The sequence below is a fragment of the Hydra vulgaris genome, chromosome 08, assembly GCF_038396675.1.
Source record: "Hydra vulgaris chromosome 08, alternate assembly HydraT2T_AEP".
Classification (NCBI taxonomy): domain Eukaryota; kingdom Metazoa; phylum Cnidaria; class Hydrozoa; order Anthoathecata; family Hydridae; genus Hydra; species Hydra vulgaris.
The window spans coordinates 66,990,227-67,017,613 of record NC_088927.1 but is presented as its reverse complement, the minus strand read 5'-3'; the positions used below and the strand labels follow the sequence as shown (position 1 = coordinate 67,017,613).

Here is a 27,387-nt window from a genome sequence, read left to right as displayed (position 1 = left end):
ATAGTATAAAAATATTGTTGTTGGGACCAAGTTATATATTCTATGATTAAACGATATAATTTTCGTATTAAATGTATTTCAAGTTGTTTATTTGGATCAGCAAAATAGGATTTTTCTGTAAATAGTATATGAAATAATTTGTAAAGATATTCTCTTTGAAGATTAAAAAATAATAAACGACTATGAAAAATATTAAAAAAGGAATCAAATTCAAAATCAACGATTGAATGAAAGCTGTAAAATACCAAGCGAATATTATCTTTATTTTTCCATTTGCTATGTGGTAGTTTGGTTTTATCAAATAAAGAAATAATTTTCTTTTGCAACTGTTGAAATTCTAAATAAATTCGACGATAAGCCAAAGTTCTTTTACATAAATCTTTCAAGCTAAGTTGTGATTGAATTTCACGGGTAAATCTGTTAAAGTGATTCAAATTAAAACTGTCGAAAATAAAAAGATAATAAGAAAAATGACGTTCTTCTGGACTAAACCAGATGAGTGTTTCTTGTTCAAAGTTTTCAATATAAAAATAAATGTTTTCTAAATAATGACTAGCTTTTCTTGTTTCTTTGTCTATTTCTATAAACTTTTTTTCTCGTGCCATATGTTGATGAAGTTTTCGTAAAATGTGACGAAGTGTAGCTTCTTCTTTTCGAAGTATATCTCTAATATTTCCCCAGTTGCTTCCCATTTTTTTTTAATTAGTTGTCTAAAAAAAAAAAAAGTTTACAAATTGAGTTAATACAGTAAAAAAATTGAGTTATAAAAGTAAAAAAAATTTTTTTCCCTAAAAAAAGAGTTAAATGAATTCTGGTTCTTGGGCACATTCAGGTGCTTCAGCTGGTTCTGGATTATATAAATGAAATAGTTCTTGTTGTTTTGATTCTACAACCGCACTTAGATATGCTGCGTTTGCATATACAGGTGAACGATTTTTAACAATGCTTTCTTCATAAGTAGGAAGACGTGGTATTTTATTTTTGTATTTGTTAAAAATATCATTTCAATGAATAACTTTACACATGTTGAGTAAAAATTCCAATTTACTTTCTAAGCTTTCATGAATATTTCCATTATAATCTTCTATGGCATTAACTTTGATATACTCTACAAGATCGTATGCGTTTTTTAATTTTTGTTTGATACCATGTGGAATTGTTAACACAAATCTAATACTTCTAACGTTTTCGAATGTGAGCTCATCAGTTATTTGTCTGAAAACTTCCACTGCATTCATTTTTTTTATTAGTTAATCTAAAAAAATAAGGGTTAATAATGTTAGATAAAGTACAAAAAAACATTTAAAAAAATAGGTTAAATACATTTTTTACATAAAATATATTATTGTATACTAATATATTATTGTATACTAATATATTATTGTATACTAATCGTAATAAATAAATTATTGTTAATAATAAATGGTTTTAGTTCTTCGTGTGAAATAAAATTCTTATAACCAACGGCCACATTATATTCAGTGGTAGGTTTATCAAATGAACTGTCGTCTAAAAGTTGAAGATAATTATTGTTGGTAGTAGTACGAGTAAAAAATTGTTCTTTATTTCTCAAGGTGATATTGACATTTTTGGTAAAAGGCCATTGTAAAGCATCGTCCAGGTCACCTCTCAACAATTGAAAGTAAATGGCTAGTTTGTTGATGTCGGTACTTCGTGTATACACTTTTATACGATAACGGTAACCTTCTGATGTGTAAACGGGTTCTGTATAAAAGGGTTCATCTGATAATAGCCTGAGATTCATTTGATCGAGTTTGATCAATTGCATGTCTTTAAAAACGTGTTGAATTACCTTGACTTCTTTAGGTTGTTGAATGGATTTTTTTAAAGCTAAGAATTCTGTGCTATTTACTTCTGTGATATGATAAAGTTTTGTTATTTCTTGTTTGAGTTGTTCTGTATCTTGCTGATTTGCTAAAACCAACATGTTGTCATAAAAGAGACTTTTTAATTCTGCCATTTCTTGGTTCGTTTTTGCTAAGGTTTGTTGAAGTTTGTCGTTTTCTTCTTTTAGATTTTTAATTTCTTTTTCTTGAAGATTTTTCATTTTATTCATGATTTGATTCATAGAAAGATTCAAATAATTTAAATTTTTCTTTTCGTCTTGAATGATTTGGTTCAAATAACGATTTTGTTGTTCTTTATAATATTGAAAGCAGATGACAGAGTGTTCATAATAATCTTGATCATCGATTTTGGTATTACAAAAAAAACATATTTTTTGTATATCTAGAAATTCATAATCACATTCGTGGTTTAACAAATCTTGTACCTTTTTTTTACAGGTGAAACATTCGTGGGAGTATTGTTCTGTAGAACAATCTGTTTGATGTTGTAAAAGTTCTTTTGCACTAAATTCTTTGTCGCAAAAACAGCAAGGATATATGTTGGCTGATATTTTTTTATTAGTTGCTAAAAAAAAAAACATTTATTTATATAAAAATTATAAAAAAAATATACATGTCTTTTTTAACATAAAAGAATTATTAAATAAACAAAATTGCTCAATAAAACATATAAAAGAATAAAAATATAGAGGTTCGTATCCATATCTTCTTCTTCAAATATAATGTTAAAAGTTATATTTTCTATTTCTTCATTTAAATAATCACCAAACCCAGGAAACATATCTTAAAAATCATCATTATTATTCATTTTTTTAGTTGTCTAAAAAAAAAGAAAAAAAATTACAAAATAAAGTGATCTTATTTTATCACAACTGTTCGTCTTATGCTGCAATATGATTCAGTGAAAAAAGGGTTCGTTTATGATGACTTCAAACCCATGTGTTCTTATTGTCGAGTTTATTATTTAAAAAGTGATGATTGTTATTTATCAAGGTTTTCTAATTATTATTTGTTTTTAGTTGACTAAAAATAAAAAATTATAAATAAAGCTCTGGTAAGTTGTCCATTTTATTAATAACGTTTATAACGTATTGTTCCCAATCCATTTCATCTAAGATTTCATGCATTTCTTTTTCTATTTCTTCCACTTCTTTTTCCATTTCTTCTTCTAACATTTGTAATTTTAATTCTTCAATATAATCTGTTTCTTCTTCTTCCATTTCTTGTACTAATTGTTCTAAATATTTTTCATAACCTTCCTCTGTTAACTCTTCCATCTCCATTAGTTCTTGCAAATCTTTTTCTTCTTCTTTTGTCAATAATAACTCGTGGTAGCATATAGTACCCTCATTAATATTTTCTCCATAACTAAAAGAAAAAAATAAAATATAAAAAATAAAATATAAAAATGTATAAAAAAGAAAAAAAGTGTATAGGCTTACCATCCACAGTTTTTGATATATCGATTTTTGATATATTGTTTCATTATTTTAATATATTATGTTGCTAAAAAAATAAAAAAATTACAAAAAATTATTGTAAAAAAAAAATTACAAAAAATTTTTTTACAATACTTAAATAACCTAAAAAAATTTTTTTACAATAAGCTAAAAGTGTATTATTAAATACTAAAAAATAAAAAAAATTATTGCATTATAAAAATTTTTACAATTTCCATAGTTTTTTTTATATGATCTAAAAGTGTATTATTAATTTCATAGGTTATAACATCGATAGACCAATCCCATAAAGCTTGATATATAGCGCGAGCTGCTTCGAGTTCGGTACCTTTTCTTTGATAAATTAAGTTTAAAAGTCTCATCATTCTTTCATTACTGTTGGGGTAATCATGTTGTATACATTCTATTTCTCGCTTTTCATAACCAAGATAAGCTGCTAAAGTTTGCCATCGTTCTGCCATTTGCCATGGTTGCAATTGTGCTGCTATTTTTAGTTTTAATTGTGTATAATTCATTATTTTATTTGCTAAAAAAATATAAAAATTAATATAAATAATTCATTATAAATAATTTACATTGCTGAATATTATATAAAAGTTTTTCGTCTTCCCATATGGATAAAATAAAATACAAATGCTTTATCGCCAACTTTTTGTTTGGTTGATTTAGTATATATGTAGTTAAAACGTTTTTTAATTTATCGAATGTTTTTATGTAATTTTTATTAATTTTTCTGATTTCAGTTCTTTTTAAATTTAACAAAAACGCCAAATGTTTCCATTCATGATGGAGTTGTTTTGTTGTGTGATTTATTATTTCTTTAATCATTTTTATTATTCTATTATATATAAAATAGTAATATTAAAATAGTAATAACGAAATAGTAATAACAACTAAAAAAAATTTTTTTTCTATACAAAAAATATATATAAAAGCTTTATAAAATTTCGCTCTTATTCTGGATCTGGACTCTCTAAAAAAAAACAGACAAAGGGGATATTAAAAAATATATTTATACCTTTTTATAAAATAAAAAAAAGGAACAAGTTTTCACTTACGAGGAGAGTAGTCCCAGTGTGACGGGCCGACTTCCCTATTGGGTTCTGGTGGTGACCGTGGTGATAGTGGTGATAGTAGTGATGGCGATCGTGGTGGTGATCGTGGATAGGGATTTTCTAAAAAAAAGAAAATAGTTTAAAAAAATGTATTTTTTTTAATAATAAGAAAAAATAGTAAAGTTAAAAAAAAAAACTTACGACGAGCACGAGATAATCTTGCACGATCTACAAAATTTTCATTGACAAAATTTCTAAAATCGCTTAGTTTTTGCATTTCTTTTTCTAGAAAAAATAGTATTATAAAAAATATTAAATTTTTCTTATAAAAATGAAAAAAACCATAAGAACAATTACCTCTTTTTGCGTTGTATGGAAATATTTGAGCAATAGCTTTTTTTTTTTCGTTTTGAATGATATAAAATTGATCATTAATACTGTCACTAAAAACTTCGTATTTAATATTGTTAATTGTGATATATCTCATTATTAAAACTAAAAAAAAATAGGTTTATTTAGAAATAAATACTCTATTTTTTATTGTAATAAATATAAATAGTTATAAATATTATTTTTTTATAAAATGCCTAAAATAAGGTATACTCCTAGATCATTAAACACTGTCAATATGGCACGTACAAAAACAACAGTTCCTAAAACAAAAAAAGCAGTTCAAACACAAACAAGTACAAAACAAAGTTCAACATCGACACAGACTGAAAATCAGTATTTACCGAGCAATTGTAAAAGAATATTATCGTGTTTACGAAGAACAAAGAACAGATATAAAGATAATAAAACAAATCGTAAACTTGGAAGAGTTGGTTAAAGAATAAAACGCTGGGTTCATACTGCCGAATCCTATGTCGATATTAAACATCAATTAAAAGAAGCAAACATACGACGAAAAAATAGACAAAAATAATGTATTATAGTTAATTTATAAATTTAAATAAAAAACTCTCTTTATATCGTATTTTAATTTTCGCATTTTTTGTCTTTTGTTTTTGTATTCGTTTTTTTTTTTCTAAAATAAAAAATAAAAATTCTTAAAAAAATGTAATTTTTTATTTATAAATAATAATTTTAAAAAAATAACCTACTTTTTTTTAACAATATTATTTTCTTGGGGTTGAGATAGTGGTAGTTCTTCTAAAAATTCTAATGATTGTTCATTTTCTGTGATTTGTTCATTTTCTTGTGATGTCTCTGTGTTTGATTGTACGCTTGTCTGTTTGTTAATTAAGAAGTGAATTTCATCATGAACGTCATTGAAAACATTTGCATCGGTAAACCCTAATTCGTCGTCTTCAATCGCTATTACTTCTTGTTCGTCATGATCGTCGTCACTACTTATTTCTACCTCATCCTCTTTAAAATTAATTTCTTTCGCAATAACTTCATCGTCTATAAAGTATTTAGTTTTTTTAACTGAGCGTTTGGTAAAAGTTTTTGCCATTTTTGATTTTGTTAACAAAAAAAACACGCTTTTTATGAATAAAATTTAATCTCTACAGATTAACGTAAAATAAAAGCTAAAGTGATGTAACTTTATGCAATGAAAAGAAAATGCTGTGTCATGCTAGTTAAATTTGGGTAGAAATACCTGATGAGTGATGTCTAGAAAGTTATATGTTTAAGCGTTGGGTAGAAATACCTGATGAGTGATGTCTAGAAAGTTATATGTTAAAGCGTTGGGTAGAAATACCTGATGAGTGATGTCTAGAAAGTTATATGTTAAAGCATTGGGTAGAAATACCCGATGAGTGATGTCTGAGCGTGTGAGAACGAGTGAGCGAGTGTGTAAGTAAGCAGGCTAAGGATTAAGGTAGGATTAAGTAAGTTAAGTAAGGACTAAGTAAGTAAGTAAGAAAAAAAAAATACGGCCGTATAAAAATATAAAGACTGTAAGAAAAAAACACAAGTAAGTAGGCCTACTAAGATAAAGTAAAGACAGAATAAGTAAGGTTGTGTCAGGGTGACACAATGTTTTTTTATCTTGTAAAAAAAAGATATAAAAAAAATACAAGTCAAAAAAAGTCAAAGTTAAAAAAGTTAGAGTCAAAAATGTCCGCAGATGATATTGATTTTTCCCATATGATTGTAAGACGGAACTTATTTTCAACACCTTCATATAAAAGCAATTTGAGACCTAAATATACATCTAAATTACCCAAATATACAGTAGATGGAAAATGGCCTTTTCATAGGGATGCTTTTTTTGAATTTTTTGATAGGACCTCTTTTGATGAAAACGAGTTAACCGATCCCAATAATACAGAACTAAGAGCTCTAAGACGTAGAAGACCTAAGAAAAATTTAAAAAAAATAAAGCGTCAATATTGTAGAAAAGCACTGATGTGTTATCGAAAAACGAAAAGCAAGTATATAAATAATAAACAAAATCGCGAAATGAATCGAGTAGGAAAACCGAGTAGGAAAACCGTTTTGTTTTAACAAAAGTGGATCGCGATAAACACAGAAATATTTATTAAAAAATGAGACATAGAAGACATAGAGGGCATAGAAATGCTAGAAGATATATTTTTGTTCATCGAAAATCGAAACCTAATCCTAGACCTTATCATTCTTTAATCGGTAAAGGACGAAAACGTAGTTATAGAAAGCGTGGTAAAGGTTTTTTTGGTAACCTATTAGGAGGTATTCCTTTATTTGGTGATTTGTTTAAAACTATAGTTTAATCGGATTAAAAAACATGTATAAAAAAGCTCAACTCTGTAAAACGTTCATTTACAAAAAAATGAATTCAACAGTGTGTAAACACGCCAAAAGAAAAAGTCACATTAAAAAATATTGTGACAAATGTTTTGTGCAAAAATTTCGAGTCTATGTTGAAGAAAATATTAAAGAATGTCTTTGGTTATTAAAAGATATGGAAAAACAGAGTCAAAAGCTCAAAAATTTACGTACAGACACAAGTGCTTATGGCGATTATATTCTTACGTACGAATATGAAAACGGTGTTGCTGAAATTATCAGCGGAGATAAAGAAAATGGACACTTGAAGATATCTACTTTTTGGGGAGGATTTGTTTTGGATTTTGATTATCTAAATAAATTATATTGTATTTCTTATATTAACTACAGAGTTTTTTATATTGGTAATAAAATACCAAAAATATATTGATAAAAAAAATATTTGATAGTGTTTTTTCTGTTTTTTTTTAAAAAAAAGTACTATAAATTTGTTTGTTTTGAAATAAAAAAATTCATTTGAAGAAAAAAAATTCATTTGAAATAAACAAAAAAAATGGAGTTTAAAACTTGTTTAAACGAATTTTATAACACTGTTATGAATGTAGAAGCTTCCATGTTTGAAGCTAGCGATAGTTTAAAACAAGTTGAAGGCAATTTTAAATTAGTATTTCGTTTGGATGGAAGTAAACAAATCAAAGTAACTCGTGTTAATAATAAAGCCCATATTGAATTTTTTTATGGTGAAAACAACCACATTTGTTCCACATTTGAAATGAATTATGAAGACTTTGTTGATGTTATTAAAGAGACATTTAACGTTTGGCAACTCGAAGAAGCAGATATAAAAGAATGAAACATTTTACTGTTTATTTAGAGACTTATTATCCGTTTGCAAAATTACAAGATTTTTATATTTCACTGTTTAAAACAAATAGTAAAGCAAAGGGTGATTTTTCATTGACGCATCATTACCAATGGGGAATAATCATTAAAGTAACACGTTTCAATGATGAACTTATTATTGAGTTTATATATGAAGAAGTTCCTTTTGAAACTTTTAAACTTCCTTTGAAACATTTTTTAGTTTATGTTGAGCATTGTCAACAAAAATGGCTTTTAAGCGAAAAAGAAATTTTAGATCGAAAAGACGTAAAAGTCATAGAAAGAGAGTACGCAGAAAAGGAAGAGGATTAGCCGATTTTATCACTCCTAAAAATGTAACTAACGCATTGCAAGTGGGTTCGCTGTTATACAGTATAAAAAAAGCGTGGAAAGGCAAAAAAAACAAAAACGCCTCCTGTTCCTGTTGTTACAAAACCTGCCAACCCTTATATGCCTCCGGATAAAGTGTTTAAAGTATATTAAAAAAAAAAAGTTGTAAAAAAAATATTATATTAATTCATTTAATGAATAAATATGTACATATAAAAAATTGTTTCTTTTTTCTTGTTCTCGTTTCTTTTTATATCGTTTTATTAGAATAGTTTTTTTTCCTTTGCAAGTTAAACAATTTATTTTATAAAGATGTATTTTTGCAGATCTTTTGGTAACAGTATTAAAAATCCATACTTCTTGATTTACAACGTGGATAGTGCAGTTTTTTAACAAATGTTGATTTTTTTTTTCTTTCAAAATTACAAAAAACAGTTCACCATATCCATTGCACGTGGCGAATTTTTCTTCTACGATGTCTTCTAATAGCGTGTGCGCTGTTCTCTTCATGATTCTGTTTATATTAAATTCAGAGCAATCTGCCTTTTTATTTCTTTTTTAGTCATGACATCATCGATAGGTACATCTAAAAATTGATTGGCAGTCTTTAATCGCGTATAATTGTTTGCATAAATTCTATCCATTTCATTTTGCATCATGTAATAAATATTTTTCTCGTTCATCACAGCTGGAATGGCTTGAATATCCAATAGGGATAACTTACCCCACGAACCTTCATAATTTGTTCTTAAGAATCCTGCATCTTTTAAAAATCTTTTAGCAGCATTTTGAGCTAATAATTGTTTTTCGTAGATATCATAATGTAAAGGAATTTGTTTTGTTTTCATAGACAAAAGATCACGTTCCAGATTTTCCTGTTTTTTCATATAAAAATGCAACTGCATGTCTTTTTCAAACAGTTGTTTAGCAGTGTTATCAAGGTATTGAAAGAGTTCGTGTTTAATAAACTGAAAAAATGAATAAAGATTTATCTGAACTAGTGAAGAGGCATGAAGCGTTGTTACTTCAAAAAAATAATGGTTTAACAGTCTGCACAACGAAGGTAAATATATTTGATCTGTATATAATACATTTTCGCTGCGAAAGACTAGAGCTACAAAATAAGCGGCAAATGCACCACATAAACTACTATCATTCCATTGAAAAGGAAATTTATTGTATGAAAAAAACACATTTTGATTGCCACTGATTTCGCTATATTTTAAAATAAATTTGGTAAACCAATAAAATTCACGATTTTCTGCTGTCCATTCTGTAGGAAAATGATTGGATTGACGTATATAAGAATTAATTTCAATTTCGTTGTAGTTAATGTTAATCGTGTTGATTTGTATATTGCTATTGACTTCTTCTACTGCTTCAAACAAATATTTATTAAATCTTAAATTTTTTGGAATTTGTTGCAATACACTTTCTTCACCTAAACTATCAAAACAAAAAAAATGACCCTTGTCTATTTTCATCAACACTCTCCAATGTTGACCTGCATCTTTTGTAGTTTCATTGTTGTAAATGATAAAGGAACCATTTTTTTTCATTTGTTGAATAATATGAATATGTGTTTTTGTTTGACTTAGTTCGTCAAAAGCATATATTCCTATAAAATAATTTTTAAATTCTGAATTTTTAAAAAACGAGACAAAGAATCGTCAGTAGCCATTTTTTTATTCTTCTTTTTCTAAATTAAAAAAACTTGCAATAAATAGTGTTACAACAGCGTGTAATATATTAACAAATAAAGTTTTTTTATCGCCGGTTCCTTCCTTTATAATTCCTTCAATGTTTCTTTTAACAGACTTCTTTTTTAAAGCACCATCTAGTTTTTCTATCAAAGAATAAACGGTAGGTATTACTTTTGAAGTAAACGTATCCACAAAACCGTCAGTTTGATCACCTTCTGTTAGAACCATAGGTGGTTTGATTTTTCTTTCTAGCAGCAAAAGAGTTAGCTTGGTTTTATAGAGTTCTATTACATAATGTTCACCATATGTTTCTTTCAAATCATCAAAGTAGTTGAGATGAACAGAACAAAGTTGAGGATTTTCGAGTAAATTATTAAATTCGCTGTTTTTAAAACATTTTTCAATACTGTAGGAATTTAATGTTATCCTTTTAAATTTGAGTACATTTTGTAAAAATTCAAATGAATTTTTATCTGTAAAATGTTCTTCTTCTACGTAATCAGATGAAGGTGAAGAATTTCCAGACTTGTGTTCGTAATATTTATATCTTTTAGATACTTCATCGAGCGCGCACACTGCGCAATTGTTGTGAATTTTTTTAATGATGCTATCAACGCGATTCATTTTTTTAATTAAAAATGTAAAAAAAAAATATTTTTAAAAAATTTGATTTTTTATACTTTTTTATTCTTTTTATTAAAAGAATACGCTTCTTTTTTTAATAAAAAAGCATTTTTTTTTCTAGTTGTGGTTGTTAGATTTGGAATTTATACCCAACTGTGATCGACATCAGTGGGGAAAAAATTGTGTTAGAGAATTGTGTTTACGATCCATCGGTGATATAAAATATTTTCACACGCAAGTCATTCCGTGTATTAATTATCACAAATTAGATGAAAAATATAAAAAAGTATTTTTTTACTGTCAAAACAACATACATGGGTTAGAGTACTATCCTAGTTTTAAATACACAAGTGAAATCATATTTTGTGCATCTGTGATCGATTATTTAAAAGAAAAATTTTCAAAATACGAACGAAACTTTGTATTTTTAAAGGCGGTTGCATGGAAAAAGATGTGTTAAATGCGATAAAGAAGCTTAAAATACTCTCGTTTGATTTAAATCAGTGGTTCTTTCCAATAATCTCTCTCTTGCCTATATATGTCAATAACGAAGATAAAAGCTTGGAACATTTTTCAAATGTCAAAGATAAAACAAATTGTTGTCATCACTGTCCTCGATATGAAACATTGATGTTTTCATTGTATTTGGAAGATTATGTAAACGGATTTACAATAAATGACGACGTTTATGAACATGAATACTTTAGTTTTATTAAATTTATAAAAGACAACATTCAATGTGTTTACATATTAAAAAAAGACACTTGTGAATGTTTTGAAAATATATTTAAAATAAATAATCTTGTATATCAACTTTTTGATATGGAAAAAAAAATAAAAAAATAAAAAAAATTGTCTTGTTTATAATCCTTCTTCCGCAGTCACATAATATTTGGTGTAATGAATGTTTGTATGAATAGGTTGTTTCGATACTATTTTGTCGTTTTCATAATTATAAACTTCGTCCTCTTTTCTGTATAAAATCTTTGAAATGTTAAAATTTCTTTTAAAGAAAAAAAACCATTGAGCTGTGGGAAACATTTCTATTAAACTTTTTCGTGAAAATTGCAACATTCAAAGGCTTTGTAAATGTACACTTTATCTCCTTCTTGATGTACTTTTTTTTGTATAAAATATTCATAAATAGGAACGGGTGTGTATAGGGTATAATAACCATTATGAAAAACTTTATCGTCAAACGAAAAACAAGGTAGTGGGTCCATGCAAGCTGGAACAACGTAATTTAACAGTTTACAATTTTTCTTCAACTGATCATATTCCTGTTTGTTAGATAGATAAGGAAACAAAAAATAATACTTTAAAGTGGGTTTAAGTTTGCTTTTCCACGAAGTTTGCTTTTCCATGTTTTTTGATTTGTAATAAAGTTTATATACTTTAAGAAAGTCTTCTAGTTGTTTTTTTAATTCTTCTTGTTGTTTTTCTACAGTTGTTTTGGTTACATTTAAAAAATCATCGTTTATCAGGCGACATACTTCGAGCATGCTCGTTCTCCATGATGGTGCTTGTTCTACAAAATTCATATAACGTCGTGATGGTTTTTCAAACAAATCAAGTCTATTTTCATAGTCTTTAGCTATAAAAATATAATATAAATCCTTGAATTTTTCTTCTTCCAAGTTTAATTCCAAGTTAAAATTTTTTAAATACTTAAAGATAATGTCTTGCCATTCTTCATACGTGTTATTTAAATGGTGAAATTCAAACAACATAGGATGTAATTCATTATCTGGATAAAAAAGTTGAACAGCTTTGATGAGACTTTCATCGAGTTGTTTGCTAGTCATTTTCTCTTTTACAAATGAACTAGCGTTTTATTTTTTTTCACCCTTTATATAGGTAAATAGAGAGATTAAAAAAAAACAAGTTTTTTAATATTAAAACAGGTTTTTTAATTCAAAAAAATTACAAAAATTTTTATTTAAAAAAAAAATATCCTTCGTCTTCTGGTACTGTTGGTTCGACTTTGGTTTTTTTTGTTTCAATTTCAGCAAGCTCGAGCGAAGCTCTTTTCAACTTTTGATTTAAATTTCGTGAAACGCCATTTTTAATTAACGAATTTTGAAAAGATGGTTCTATAGCCAACTGTCTAGCATATTCTGTAGCATGAATTTCGTCTTCTTCTTTTGCTAATCGTATACTAAAATTGCTAAAATCGATTGTTTTTTACATGCGAGTTTTAGGGTAAGCTACTTGCATATAAGCTTTGTTTTGAGCATCTTGCATAGTCATCATCAAACTTTCCAATACTTTTTTGGTCATTTTGTTATGATTAAATTTAAACACCACATTATTAGTGAGTTCACCTTTGTTCATTTTAAATGTGTTGTCGTCTTTAGTTAATTTCAATTCGCTTCTAAACAAATAATTTGTTTTGTTGAGATCGCACATTTCTCTATATCTCTATGGTAACAAGATTTCACAGCCCTCAGTTTTTTGTTTGTAAATCAATTCTTTTTTATTAAAGTTGAATTGCGCCAATGGTTTGAGAGGAACAGTAGAATATTGTTTTTCTTTCACATTTTTTTCTTCTTTAAATGCAATGAGCCACAAAGTAACAGCTGCTAGATCTGCAAATTTAACATAGGTGTTATCATTGCAGTAAACAGTTTCAAACTCTGCCATTTTTTGATGTTCGTTGTGTTGTGAATGAACTTTGAAATGGAAATGAACTCTTTTTATACTGTTTCAGTTGACAAGAGAGATTAAAAAAAACAAGTACTAAACAAGTTTTTATAAAAATGTTAATCCCTTAATCAAGAGTCTAAAGTTCAATGTGGTACGATGAACTATAAACTTTGTACTTTATACTTTTAATTCTGTTTTAATGATAGAGATAATGTTGTTATGACTACTATTTTATATAAAAAGAGTGAAAAAAACTTGTGTATATCATCTTTTGGACAAGACAGCGAGATAGATAAAATGGAAAATAAAGAGTTTAAATCACTCGAAATTACAGATATTCATGAATGGTCTTTTTATGAAACAAAAGAAAGCGCTTGTTTTGATTTGAGAAGCTCAAAGGATGTTATACTTCAACCCCATCAACGTGTTTTAGTAAATACTGGAGTGTATATAGATAAAATGGATTCAAATTTAGTAGGACAGATATATTCAAAATCAGGTATTGCTTTTAAACATGGTGTGGTAGTGTTTAATGCTCCAGGCATAATAGATGCTGATTATAAAGAGGAAATTAAAGTCTTATTGATGAATCATTCTGAAGAAAATGTTGTGATTAAACGTGGAGATGCTATTGCTCAAATGGGATTTGTAAAAATGTTTAAAGCTGTAAAAAATGTAATAGAATTTAATGGGTGTTGTTGTTGTAAAGTAAAAATGTCAATGATTAAAGATGTAGAAAGAAAGGGTGGTTTTGGTTCCACTGGAAAATAATTTTTTTTTGTAAAATATTTTGTAAAAAATTTTTTTATTTTTTAGATTAGTAAAAAAATATGGAATCATTTATTTTCACCAATGATGCAGCTTCACTGATCAACAATCCAAATTTTTTCTTCAATGGATTATATGTTGACAAAATAAAAAATTTAGATTTTCGACTATCCATGTTGGAAGAAATGCATCATCATTTTCAAGGCACCAAAATATGGATTTTTGAAAATTTTAAAGAACTGTTATAAGATGAAAGCAAGGCTTATTATAGTGTTCCTTTTTATTATAAAAATTATCAATTTTTAATGAAATTGACTATCCATACGAAATGCGATAAACATGAAGAAGAAGAAATTGGTTTGTACATAATGATGCGATCTACACCTTATGATGCGATATTAAAATGGCCTTTTATCAATCATATTATTACTTTTAAAATATGTGGTCCTAACGGTAAACAAATAAAAAAAAGTTTTTCGAAAGAAAATAATGTGTCTTTTCATTGTCCAGTCAAAGATCGAGAAAATGTTGGATATGGTTATTGTAATTTTATAAAAACAGCAGACATTAACGATTATTTAATTGAAAATAATTTGTATATCAAATGCAAAATTAAGTAATTTTTTAAAATGGAATCACGATTTACAACATCTTTTTAAACATTGATCTGTATAATTTTTTTATTTTTTAGATTAACTAATTAAAAAAATGAGAGAAGATAAAGATTACCTTCTTTGGGAAGCTTGGGACGACATTAAAAAATTAGATTCGGATCAACATAGTCGATTAGAAATTATATCATTATTTCTAGAAGACAGTCAAACCATTTTATTTAGTGAAGTAGTTGATAATATCATTGGAATGAAGATGAACTTTTATCAAACATTTATAACTTTTTCATTAAATTTATATTTGATTATTTTTGAAAGATTCTATCAACAACGTCAAATTATAAAAAATTTGATATCATCATTGGATTATGAGGTTTATGATGAATATGAGGATTATGATGATTATGTTGATTATAGTGTAGAAAAATATTTAATAGATGAGCAATTTATCGAAAACACTTTTTTAGAATTAATAACATTTATTAACAAACATATTGAATGTAATCAAAATTTAGTATATCAATTTAATCATTTCACTGTATAAACATTGTTCTGTATATTTTTTATTTTTTTAGAAAACTAATAAAAAAGAGATTGGTCTGCTTGGGATACTACACACTTTGCTTGGGATACTATTTTACAACATGATAAAGAACAATATAAACGTTTATCAAATATAATGGGTTTTGTTGGTAACCGTCATAAGGATTCATTTACTCATGTAATGGAAGATATTAATGATATGAAAAGTTCTTTTATACAATCAATTCAAGGCATGTTTTTAAATAAACTAGATTGCTATTTGGACATTTTTTCTGAAATTAAACTTGATTGTGGCGATAGAGAAAAATTATTTATGGAAAATATAGAAGATATTGTGATTGAGGATATGAACGAAATTGAAAAGAATAGTTGTATTTAATTTGTATTTAATTTAATTTAATTTGTATTTAATTAATAGTTATAATTATATATCGATAATTATATATTATATAATTATATATTGTATTTAAGTTGCATTTAATTTGTATTTAATTAATAGTTATAATTATATATCGAGTTTAAAAACCATTGAAAAAATTTTTTCAGAATTGTTAACTTTTAGTTATAAACATATTGAATGTAATCACGATTTAAATTATGAATTTAAACATTTATCTGTATAATTTTTTAATTTTTTTTAGATTAACTAATTAAAATAATGGATAATGAAAAATGGTCTGATGAACGCGTCGAATGGATTACCAAATATTACACACTTCATCATTCTGAACGGAAATTGTGGAAGTTTTTGGAACAATTATCACCTGTTTTTTATTTTCATTTTGTTATTGTTAAAGAATTTTTAACCAATGATGATCATCAAGAAGGCATAGTGGGGCATCTTGACAAAATAACAGAATTATAGATAAAAATAACGAGCAAATCAAAAAATATCTCAATATACGTCAATTTTTAATAGAGATGGTCAATTTCATGATTGTCACTTGCAATGCTGCAATTGAAGAAGACGAATTTATTGTAAAAAAAGAAAAGGAAGAATTTGCAAGAAGAGATGAAGCCTTGTTCTCTTATATGAAAGTAAACGTGGACATGAAAAATTTTCATTACATTTCAAAGCACGAAGAAAGATTAATGTTAAAAAAAACAATTAAAAATTGTTTTACGCTTATTCTTATAAATATTTTTATCGAGTAACTTATTTTCTTTAAAATTTTTTTATACTTTTAATAACTTTTGTATTTTTTTAGGTAAACTAATAAAAAAAATTGAATTCTTTCGAGATTATAAATGTGGAAAATACATCTCTCGTAAATATAGAAAGTTGGATAAACTTAATGCAGATGTTGCTGCTGATTATAAAATAGTAAAATGTTTTGTTAAATATGGTGATGATTTTAAAGATTTTTTTAAAAATTTTCACGACAACATGTTAAATGAAGCACTAGATGAATTGAACCAATTAATACGAAAAGATGCTGAAAAAGATTGTTTAATAAACAGATTAAGAACTTTGCAACTGTATTATCAAGCCATGTACAAATTATTTACAACAAATCAAAAAAATATTGAATGGCTTAAAACAGAGGTTGAAGAAGATAAAGAAAAACAAAAAGAAAGAGATGTAGCTATGTTTGAGTATATTGAAAAAAATGTCCCTGAATTTCGCAAAGACATAATGAATCATTTTTCTTTTGTCAACAAGACTGAAAAAACAATACGTATTCGCGAAGAATTACAACTTTCTTTTTTAAAAACAATGGAATATTTGAGTACCTTTTTTAATTAAATTTTTTTTTCTCTTTAGATTACATAATAAAAAAAATGGTAAAATTAATAGTTCGACCAACAAACAGCATTATGGCAACAACACCAACAACTTGTCAATACATAGAATTGTGTCATCACAAAGAATGTCAAAAGACTAAACTTGTTTATGCGATGAATGTCGAAAGAAAATTTTACATCAATAATATCATTTTTAGATAATTTTTATTGTAATTTTTTTATAATTTTTATTGTATTTTTTTAGATTACATAATAAAAAATGTCAAACTTTAAAATACATGTTGAACATTGCATCACTCAACTTTTATTATCAACAGCTGTTATTCATGATCAAACTCAAACGATAAGGAGCTTATTGGATCAAACAGAATCTTGTTCAAAAGAAACTTGTACTGGTTTGAGTCCTTGTGATTCTTGCAAAACAATATATGATTTTGTGAAACATTATATTCGTGAAGAAAATATTAAAAAAACTGTGCTTGAAATGTTTGAAAAATTATACTATATTATAAAACTTTTGTAGTTATTTTTTTTTAATTTCTAGGTTACATAATAAAAAATGATTGTGGTTTATGTATTTGAAAACAACGCTAAAGATTTTTTTAAGAATAAAAGTGGTTGTTTGGAAGATTGTTTGGAAGATTATCATCTTAAAGAATTGTTTAAAGAAGAAATGACTCAAGATGAATTTGATGAATTTGTAAAACAAGTGCAACAATTTAAACCTAAAAAACTACGAGTTGATAAATATTCAGAAGAAAAAACTTTTAAAAGAGAAAAAGAAATTTTTGAAGCATTTTTGTTTTTAGATTGGCGTATGAGTGAACAAGCTTCTGAAATATGTGAAAAAGTAGCTAAAAAAATAGGAGTTAGCAAAACAATACTCTTATTTATTTGTAAAAAACCTGATTTTGTTTATGAAGCTCTATGTAAAATAGCTCAATGTGAATGTATACCGAATTGTGTATTTTGTCTTTTAAATGCTTGTTACATTTATGCTGAAATTGGAAGAATTTTTTAAAAAAATGTATTTTTATTAGATTACATAATAAAAAAAATGGAAAAAAATATAATAATAGCTTGCAAAAAATTGGGATTGTCTGAAGTGTTGATAAAAAAGACTTTTCCTTATCATAAAGAGGGTATTAATAGTATAGCTTCGTGTGCTTGTGAATCGGATGATATGTGTCAGAAATGTAAAAAGATTACGTTGGAAATAATATTTTCAGAACATAGAGATTATGTGTTAAAATATGAACAACCTTTATATATGGATAAATAATTATATTTTTATATTGAATTTTTGTATACATATTTTTTTGTATTTTTTATATTGAATTTTGTTTAAACTTTGTATTTTTTAGATTTCATAATAAAAAATGGAAAATAATACAATGTTGGAATTAACAGAAAAAACAAAGAAAAGTCTGAATTATTTAGCTTTTTGCACTTGCGATATGATCAATATGTGTAAATTGCTTTGGAATTGAGTACAGAAAAAATAGACTATAAAACAATATATAAACATTTTTTAGATACGATTATTTAAATAATAAAAAAATTTTTTTTATATCTTGTTTAAATTTTGTATATATTATTTTTTATATTTTTTTTTAGATTACATTTTTTGTATTTTTTTTACATTACATAATAAAATTACATAATAAAAAATGGAACAAGATGAGATATCGTGGTGTAATTATTCTATTATATTAAAAGCTTCAAAAAAAATGGATTTATCTAAAAAACAACTCTTAAAAGATTATAAAAAACAAAAGAAATTTTTAACCGAATGTCAATGTGATGAATACGAACCATCATTTCTTTGTATGTGTTGTAGTTCTTATGTGGATACAGCTTCAAAAAAAATGGATTTAAATAAAGAACAACTCTTGGAAATGTATAGAAATCAAAAGAAAAAGATTAAATTTTTGGCTGAATGTCAATGTCAGGAATACGACGAATATCATTTTCTTTGTTTGTGTTGTAGTTATTGTGTGGATGCAGTAAAAGAATTTTACATTTCAATAATAAAAGCTTCTAACAAACTTGGTTTATCGAGGGATTTAATAAACAAAACTTTTAATTTTCATAAATACGAAATACGTGATTTAGCTAAATGTAATTGTGATTTTGAAAAATTGTGTCATGATTGTGATTTTGAAAAATTTATGGTTTATCGATGTTTTCGTTAATGAAATTATTTTTATATCTTTCTTTATTTTTTTAGATTACATAATAAAAAATGCAACTAACAGAAAATGATTTGGATTTTTTAGTGGAAAAAATATACCAATTCAATCAAGCTCACCCAGCTACTTTGGAAGATATTCGAATGCATGCGATTAGTTCAAAACAAGTTTTATGTCGTCGTTGTAAATGGTATGGGGGGTACAAGTGGGATGAATTTTTCAATCAAGAAATGAAACGAGTACCCAATATATTGATTTTGATGGTCTTTCAATATATTAAAATACATTATCATGTTAATTTGAATTTATATTTTGAATCTTTTTATGATGATTTTAAATTAAAATGTGAAGAAAATGTTTTAAATCATGTAAAAGAAAAATGTGAAGAAATTGAAAATTGTAAACATTATTTAAACGAATGTGAAGAGTGTGATGAGTATAGAGTATCTGATGGTGAAAGTTGTTCATTTATATATTGTGAAAAATGTTTTAATTCTCAATATTAATTTCTTTTAGATGAATAAAAAAGGAGAAAACCATAATAAAAAAATGTTCAAGATGATTAAACAAAACCTATTGCCTGAAAACGAAATGATGGTTGCAAAGTTTTTGGTTAATGAACCAGATGATTTATATTGTAAAATGGAGCAAGTTGTTGAACAAAACATTATATATATGATGTTTTTTATAAAATATGCTGTAATATATTTATATTCAAAATAAAAAAAATTTTTTTTTTTAGATGGATAATATAATTGAAAAAAAAAAATGTTGGAGAAGATTATAAATATGAATTCTTTGTTGAAAGAAAATCGCGAAAGAGACATTAAAAAAACGTGGTTGGAAACTGATGTTTTAATTATTGATGAAATTTCAATGATTAACGCTTCAACATTTGATTTATTACATTCGATAGCTTGTGAAATTAGACAATGTTACGATGAATTATTTGGTGGTATACAAGTGATTGCTTGTGGTGATTTTTTTCAGTTGCCACCTGTTTCAGGTCACTTTGTTTTTAAATCACAAATATGGCTACACTACATGACAGAAGTGTTGGTTTTAACTCAATGTTTTAGACAAAAAGACGACGAACAATTTTTTGGAGCTTTAAATGAACTACGTGTTGGTCAAGTTTCAGACAAAACTATTGATTATTTTATGACGCGTTGTTTTGAAAAAGATGAAAATTTAAACTCTAAATATACAAGATTGTTTTTTAGAAACATCGAAGTGGATGTTTATAACAATCAAAAAATGGAAACTATCAAACAAGAAGGGTATTGGCTTTATGCTAAAGATGTTATTAAAAATCGAAATATTCCATGCTCGTTTCATATTCCGGCAGCTGTTTATCTTAAAATAGGTGCTATTGTGATGCTTGTAAGAAATATTAATGTGGAAGAAGGTTTGTGCAATGGGACTATTGGTACCGTTATTTTAATAGAAAGTAATGCAGTTTGGGTGATGATGAATAAAAAAGAAGTCAAAATTGAATGTGTCAAAGAAGAAATTTTAGATTGCTCTCATACTGTCGTAGGCTCAAGATTTGGTTTGCCTTTAAAATTAGCATTTTCTTTTACGGTTCATAAAGGGCAAGGAAGTACCATGAACAAAGCCGTTGTTAAATTTAATTTAAAGGCTTTTATTAATAGTCTTTATTATGTTTCTTTATCACGAGTTTGTAATATTAACGATATATTTATAATTTTTATAATAAATTTGATTTACGAACACTATTTAAAAGTATTACTGTTGATTCTGATGTTTTAGAATTTTATAAAAAATACATGTAAATTTTTTTTTTTAGAGTCTTAAAAAATGAAATTTGAATATCAAACTGAGGAAACTCGTTTTAGTAATAACAGTAAATACACGGAACATTTTTTTTACATTAAAGATCGTTATAAAGATGAAGATATTGTAGAAGAATCACAACTTTATTCTGAAACTCAAAGTCCTGATGAAATTGTTCATCATGTTGAACAAAAAACAATGGAAGGATTTGAAACACAAATGAAAAACAGTATTCTTTTTGGTGACTTGTTTCAAAATTTCTTATTGGGTTATAATATTGTTACTTTGTGTTGCAAGTCTATTGAAAATGGTTATTGTAAAATAATGAAACGTTGTTACAATTGACCTGTTTATTTTATTAAACCTTTAGAAGGACCGACAAATTTGCGTTTTATTCAAGATGCCAATGTGCGAGCTGTTTTTAATGTTTTAGAAAACGACAGCGGATGGAAGATAATACGATTATGTAATATTAAAATTAAAACTTTATCTAATTTAACAGAAAGATCCATGATGAAATTACGAGATTTTGAATTGTCTGGTTTTAAAAGAAAAATGCTCATGACAGATGAAGAAATTGAAAAAAAGAAAAAACACAGCAAAACTTATTATAAAAAAAATAAAGAAACACTAAAACAACGAAAAATGCTCATGACAGATGAAAAAAAGAAAAAACACAACAAAACTTATTATGAAAAAAATAAAGAAACACTAAAACAACGAAAAAAAAGTAACCAAAAGAAACGCAATAAAATATATTACGAAAAAAAACAACAAAAGAAGATAGAAATAGACGAATGGTTTGGTGAATGGTATAGACCTCATTCTTTAACACAATGGGAAAAATCACTAAAAAGTACTGTTTATACTATTCTGTCTTATCAACAAAAAAAGAAAATGTTTTTAGATTATAGTATTTTATTTGAACCTGGATTATGTTTTTATTCTGCTTTTCTCGTCTCTTTGTTGATTCGTCAATGGAATGTGAGCACTATTGAAGAATGGAATAGAAAAATGTTGGAAAAAAACACTACAGATTTATATTTTGAAGAAAATATTTTACAAATTCTTTTTGAAGATCAAGAAGAGCAAAATGTTCTAGCATGGAAAGACGTTTTACAACAAATTAAAGAAAAATCTAAAAATATGTCATTTCAAACTTTGATTGATTTGTGTCATTGTTTTGCTTACGAAAACACTTTTGATCGTATTAACATTAAAATTTTTGCCGTTAACAAAAAAAACACCAAAATTCGTTTGTTGCATTCTAAATTGAAATCACAATATAAAAGTTCTCTTGCGGAATTGTTAAAAGTAGTTTACGAAAGCGCAAACATTACCAAAGACGATCAAGATTCTGAAAGAGTATTTATTAACGATGAAGAAAGAAATAAAGCCAATGAACGAAAAAAAACAATTAACACGATTAAAATTTGTATTTTTCAAAAAAACAATTCTTTTCACGCTATAAGCATGTTGAATAAAAAATTTTCTACAAAGTGTTTCTGTTCTAACAACTCACGTGTTTTGTTTCAATGTTCTGATTGTGGACAAAAAATTTCCACAGAGAAACACAAATGCGAAGGTTATTATAAACCGGACAAATTTACATACGGTGATTGCATTACTCACTATCGGCCACAAAATTCGTTCATGTGTTCAAGTAGAAACATGTTTCCTTTTTTAATGACTTTTGATTGCGAAACGAGTATTACAAAGTCTGAAGAAAATGCTACTTCCAAAGTCAAACCTTTATCTGAGTTGAATTATTATTGTCATTCCATTGTGATTCGATGCATTCATGAAAAATTAGCAAGAGAATGTTTTGGTTTGGACGAACAAGGACAAGTCATTACTCAATGGATTTTTTATTATGAAAATACGGTTGAAAGTTTAGAAAGAAATCCTTTAACTTGTCTACCAGACTATTTTCAACCAGGAGTTTCTTCACTTCACAAGACACACAGACGTATCTTGTGGGAAAAGCTAAATTGTGAAAATAATGAAAAATTAAAAATGGAATTGAGAGTTTACGATATCATTGCTTTAGCAGATACTTTGGTTCGATTTACTTATGAAATATGTTTACCGCGTTTTGAAAATTTAAATATATCAAGTGAAGAAAGAGATTTAATATGGCAAGAAGAAAATCCTTGTTGTTCTATTTGTAGAACTCCCGTAGATAAAATACGTCAATCTGATGTTTATAAAAATAAATTTTCTCATATGACTCCTCAACAAATGGAAAGATTAAATCATAATGAATTTCTCATTTATAACGACAAACGAATTTAAGTTGTAAACATGGTGTTTCAAAGAGTAGGACGATTAGAATTGTTCATGTTACCTTGTCACGTTCAAAATTATTTAATCGACAACGATGCTGAAAAAATAAAACAAGATTTATTTCGAGTCTCCACTTTGTATTACATTTGTTGTAGATGGTGGGAAAAATTTCAATACCTACCTGCCACTAACGGTTTATTGAGTGATTATGTGAGAATCACCACTGCTGAACTTGTAGATTATATGAAACAATTGTCTTTGCTTATCATGACCGAACACCTTATTGAAAACTATTTTAATCAAGAAGATATAGAGTTGTTAGAAGATACTTACTTTTTAATCAAAATCTTTCGCAAATGTATTTACGAAACTGGTGAACAATATACAGACAACCTTCATTTTTTGTTTCTCATGAGAAAATTCAAGCAACCCGTCTACGAATTATGGTATCACACCATGTTGGTTGCTTTTAATAAACAATTTGGAACCCAATTTAGTTTAACTGATTTTATTTAAGATGAAAAAAATCGAGAAAAAGTTTTAAATAAATGCCAATTTTTTCTTAACGCTTTTGAAGATTATCTTGTTATTGATCACGATCATTTTTCAGGACAAGTGTACGGATTAGCTCACGATTATTGCAACAAAAATTTAGGTAGATATAGTCAGCATTTATCTTGTCCTATATTTGCTCACAATGCTTCTTTTGATAATCGTATTATGATTGTAGAAGGTTTAAAAAAAATGTTGGATATTCCGTTTTACGGTCATTTGGCAGAATCTGAAAATACACCTTTTAATGCTTTTATAAAATACAGCAACATGAAAGATGTTTTTGTTATATCTAAAAATGTAAGCAAAGTCAATATTATTTGCATCGGTAAACATATTAAAATTGTAGATAGTTTGAAAATTTTAAACTGTTCCTTAGAACAGGCCAGTAGTATGTTGTCACATAAAGCTCAACATCAAATTGTCAACACCATGTTGCGTTATTTACGACCTTTTCATCCCGAAGTAAATGATTTAACCGACAATTTAGAGTTTAAAAACTGTTTTATTAAAAAAACATTATTTCCTTACTCGCAAATAACAGACGAACTCTTAAACATTAAATATAAAACATTTCCACCGATTGAATTATTTGCTCAAAACGATTTAATGAAGTCTAAAAACTTACAAGAAGAAATTAAAAAATTGAAAGAAGCTTACGAAGGTGTTAAAAAATTGTGGAACTTTTTGAATTTAAAAACTTTAAAATCCTTATTGCATATCTATACTGTGCTCGATACGGTCGTATTAGGTTCTGTTATGATTGACTTTGACGAAAGAACATTTAAATTTACAAATTTTCATATTCTAAATCATGTTAGCATTTTTAGTTACACCAGCAAACTCAATTCTACCCTTTGTAAAATTCCAATCCAATATCCTGCGACGAACGAACATCAAAAAATGATTGAAAAGAGTATTCGAGGCGATATGTCCACCAACGGTACGTTGAAAATTCGCCATTGATACAGATTACTTTGAACCTAAAATAAAAGAACTCAAATTAAACAGCGAATTGAGAGGTTGTTTAATTTTTATGGACGAAAATGGACAATACGGAGGAGCTCAATTAAAACCTTTAACTTTTCACATGTAATATTCTTTTGATTTGGAATGTATTACTTTAGACGATGTGATTTGAAAATATCATCGCGTTAATTTTAACGGTTTCTCAACGAGCGCTTTAGTGCATTGTCAAATTACTATGAAACCAGAGTATCAAGATCAAGTAGGAGGTTTTTCACCCATGGTAGAAAAAGAAATTATATCCTTTCAAGATTATTCTCTTACTGAAATTGTATCCAAACGTTATCTTAAAAACAATGGAACCTACGGTATAGAAAAAGACAAAACTATTAAATTGGTCATGAAATTAAGTTCGCATGAGACTTGTGAATTTTTAGACACTTTTATATGGTTGACTACGTGCTGTGGATGCGTTGTTGAAAAAATTTACAAAGTGCTTCCTCTATGGCGTTATCCTTTAGCTCAAAAAATGGTAAAACGAAATATGGAAAAAAGAAAAGAAGCTATCAAAAAGGGTGACAAGGTAGTGGATGCTTCTTGCAAATTGCAAATTAACGGTCATTAAGGAATCTTGAGTCAACAAATTGCAAAAAAACTAAATACTACTTTTATGAACCACAAAGAAAAAGCATTTCAAAATAGTATTGAAAATTTTCAAAACATTCGTCGTGTTTAAATTCAAGAAGGTCAAAGCGATGAAAATATTATAAAGTTATTCCCTTTTCATTTTCAAAATTTGTTATATAACGGTTCCATATTTATTGGTGTTGAACCTGAAAGATATAAATTGGACGTTTTTGAAAAAAAAGTATGTTTAGATGAATACGAGACGAGTGATTTTAGTTATGATGATTATTTAGAAGAAACTTTGTTTGGTTTAATGACAGATGTTAAAACCAAAAGTATTTTATTTCACGATCAAGACAATCATCATGAAATGAAAGACGCCTTTGAACTTTTAAAATCTAAATATCATAAAAATGCTCTCATTTTAACAACCAGCGAAAAATGCAAACTCGTTAACACCTCTTTACGCATTGTAGCTTCACAAATTTTATCTTATGCCAAACTCAACGTAGGACGATTTAGTTGGGAATTGGGACAATTATTAAGAAATCATGGAGCTGAAAAACATTTGGTAGTAACAGATACTGATTCTGGTTGTTTTTTTATTACGCAAAAGAAACACAAAATGCTTTCTACAACGTTTCGAGAAAAGGTAGAAGAATGGATTTATTTTTAAACTTTGGCAATCGTTGGATGGATTATTCCAATTATAAAACGACTCATCCTTTTTATTCCACTCTATACGCCAAAGAAACGGATCATTTTCAAAACAAAATACCTCCTCCTTATTACATTGCACAAGCTTTTGCTATGGGACCTAAATGTTATAGCGTTCATAGCGTCAACGGAGACAAAGAAAAAAATTATCATAAAAATAGAGCTAAGGGAGTACCCAATTCTAAACTTTTATTTTCAAATTATGTCAACGGATTCGGAAACAACTAATTCATACAAACATTCATTACACCAAATATTATGTGACTGCGGAAGAAGGATTATAAACAAGACAATTTTTTTTATTTTTTTATTTTTTTTTCCATATCAAAAAGTTGATATACAAGATTATTTATTTTAAATATATTTTCAAAACATTCACAAGTGTCTTTTTTTAATATGTAAACACATTTAATGTTGTCTTTTATAAATTTAATAAAACTAAAGTATTCATGTTCATAAACGTCGTCATTTATTGTAAATCCGTTTACATAATCTTCCAAATACAATGAAAACATCAATGTTTCATATCGAGGACAGTGATGACAACAATTTGTTTTATCTTTGACATTTGAAAAATGTTCCAAGCTTTTATCTTCGTTATTGACATATATAGGCAAGAGAGAGATTATTGGAAAGAACCACTGATTTAAATCAAACGAGAGTATTTTAAGCTTCTTTATCGCATTTAACACATCTTTTTCCATGCAACCGCCTTTAAAAATACAAAGTTTCGTTCGTATTTTGAAAATTTTTCTTTTAAATAATCGATCACAGATGCACAAAATATGATTTCACTTGTGTATTTAAAACTAGGATAGTACTCTAACCCATGTATGTTGTTTTGACAGTAAAAAAATACTTTTTTATATTTTTCATCTAATTTGTGATAATTAATACACGGAATGACTTGCGTGTGAAAATATTTTTTATCACCGATGGATCGTAAACACAATTCTCTAACACAATTTTTTCCCCACTGATGTCGATCACAGTTGGGTATAAATTCCAAATCTAACAACCACAACTAGAAAAAAAAATGCTTTTTTATTAAAAAAAGAAGCGTATTCTTTTAATAAAAAGAATAAAAAAGTATAAAAAATCAAATTTTTTAAAAATATTTTTTTTTTACATTTTTAATTAAAAAAATGAATCGCGTTGATAGCATCATTAAAAAAATTCACAACAATTGCGCAGTGTGCGCGCTCGATGAAGTATCTAAAAGATATAAATATTACGAACACAAGTCTGGAAATTCTTCACCTTCATCTGATTACGTAGAAGAAGAACATTTTACAG

General features: G+C 26.8%; 3 protein-coding genes and 1 long non-coding RNA gene across 4 annotated transcripts; 2 read left to right on the top strand and 2 right to left on the bottom strand.

Annotated features, from left to right (window-relative positions):
* Positions 1–2,440: 2,440 nt before the first annotated feature.
* LOC136084077 (uncharacterized) lies at positions 2,441–3,419 on the bottom strand. The gene is made up of 2 exons (XM_065804208.1): positions 3,311–3,419; positions 2,441–3,236 (listed from the first exon to the last, which is right to left on the bottom strand). The coding sequence occupies exons 1-2, from the start codon at positions 3,352–3,354 to the stop codon at positions 2,906–2,908; spliced, it is 375 nt and encodes a 124-aa protein (XP_065660280.1). The 5' UTR covers positions 3,355–3,419; the 3' UTR covers positions 2,441–2,905.
* Positions 3,420–4,266: 847 nt separating this feature from the next.
* On the bottom strand, positions 4,267–4,972 carry LOC136084078 (uncharacterized). The gene is made up of 3 exons (XR_010640316.1): positions 4,585–4,972; positions 4,387–4,503; positions 4,267–4,301 (listed from the first exon to the last, which is right to left on the bottom strand). It is a non-coding gene; the product is annotated as an uncharacterized LOC136084078 (long non-coding RNA).
* Positions 4,973–13,505: 8,533 nt separating this feature from the next.
* Positions 13,506–14,057, top strand: LOC136083555 (deoxyuridine 5'-triphosphate nucleotidohydrolase-like). Its single transcript, XM_065802958.1, has one exon. The coding sequence runs from the start codon at positions 13,506–13,508 to the stop codon at positions 14,055–14,057; it is 552 nt and encodes a 183-aa protein (XP_065659030.1).
* Positions 14,058–19,935: 5,878 nt separating this feature from the next.
* Positions 19,936–20,971, top strand: LOC136083554 (ATP-dependent DNA helicase PIF1-like). Its single transcript, XM_065802957.1, has 2 exons — positions 19,936–20,826; positions 20,957–20,971. The coding sequence occupies exons 1-2, from the start codon at positions 19,936–19,938 to the stop codon at positions 20,969–20,971; spliced, it is 906 nt and encodes a 301-aa protein (XP_065659029.1).
* Positions 20,972–27,387: the final 6,416 nt, after the last annotated feature.

What these genes read in the sequence shown, in the direction of transcription:
- LOC136084077 (XM_065804208.1), bottom strand. Translation starts at nt 3,354, where the DNA reads ATGAAACAATATATCAAAAATCGATATATCAAAAACTGTGGATG. An exon ending in TATATCAAAAACTGTGGATG is followed by an intron (nt 3,237 to 3,310) that starts GTAAGCCTATAC and finishes TTTTTCTTTTAG; the next exon opens with TTATGGAGAAAATATTAATG.
- LOC136083555 (XM_065802958.1), top strand. Translation starts at nt 13,506, where the DNA reads ATGACTACTATTTTATATAAAAAGAGTGAAAAAAACTTGTGTATATCA.
- LOC136083554 (XM_065802957.1), top strand. Translation starts at nt 19,936, where the DNA reads ATGAATTCTTTGTTGAAAGAAAATCGCGAAAGAGACATTAAAAAAACG.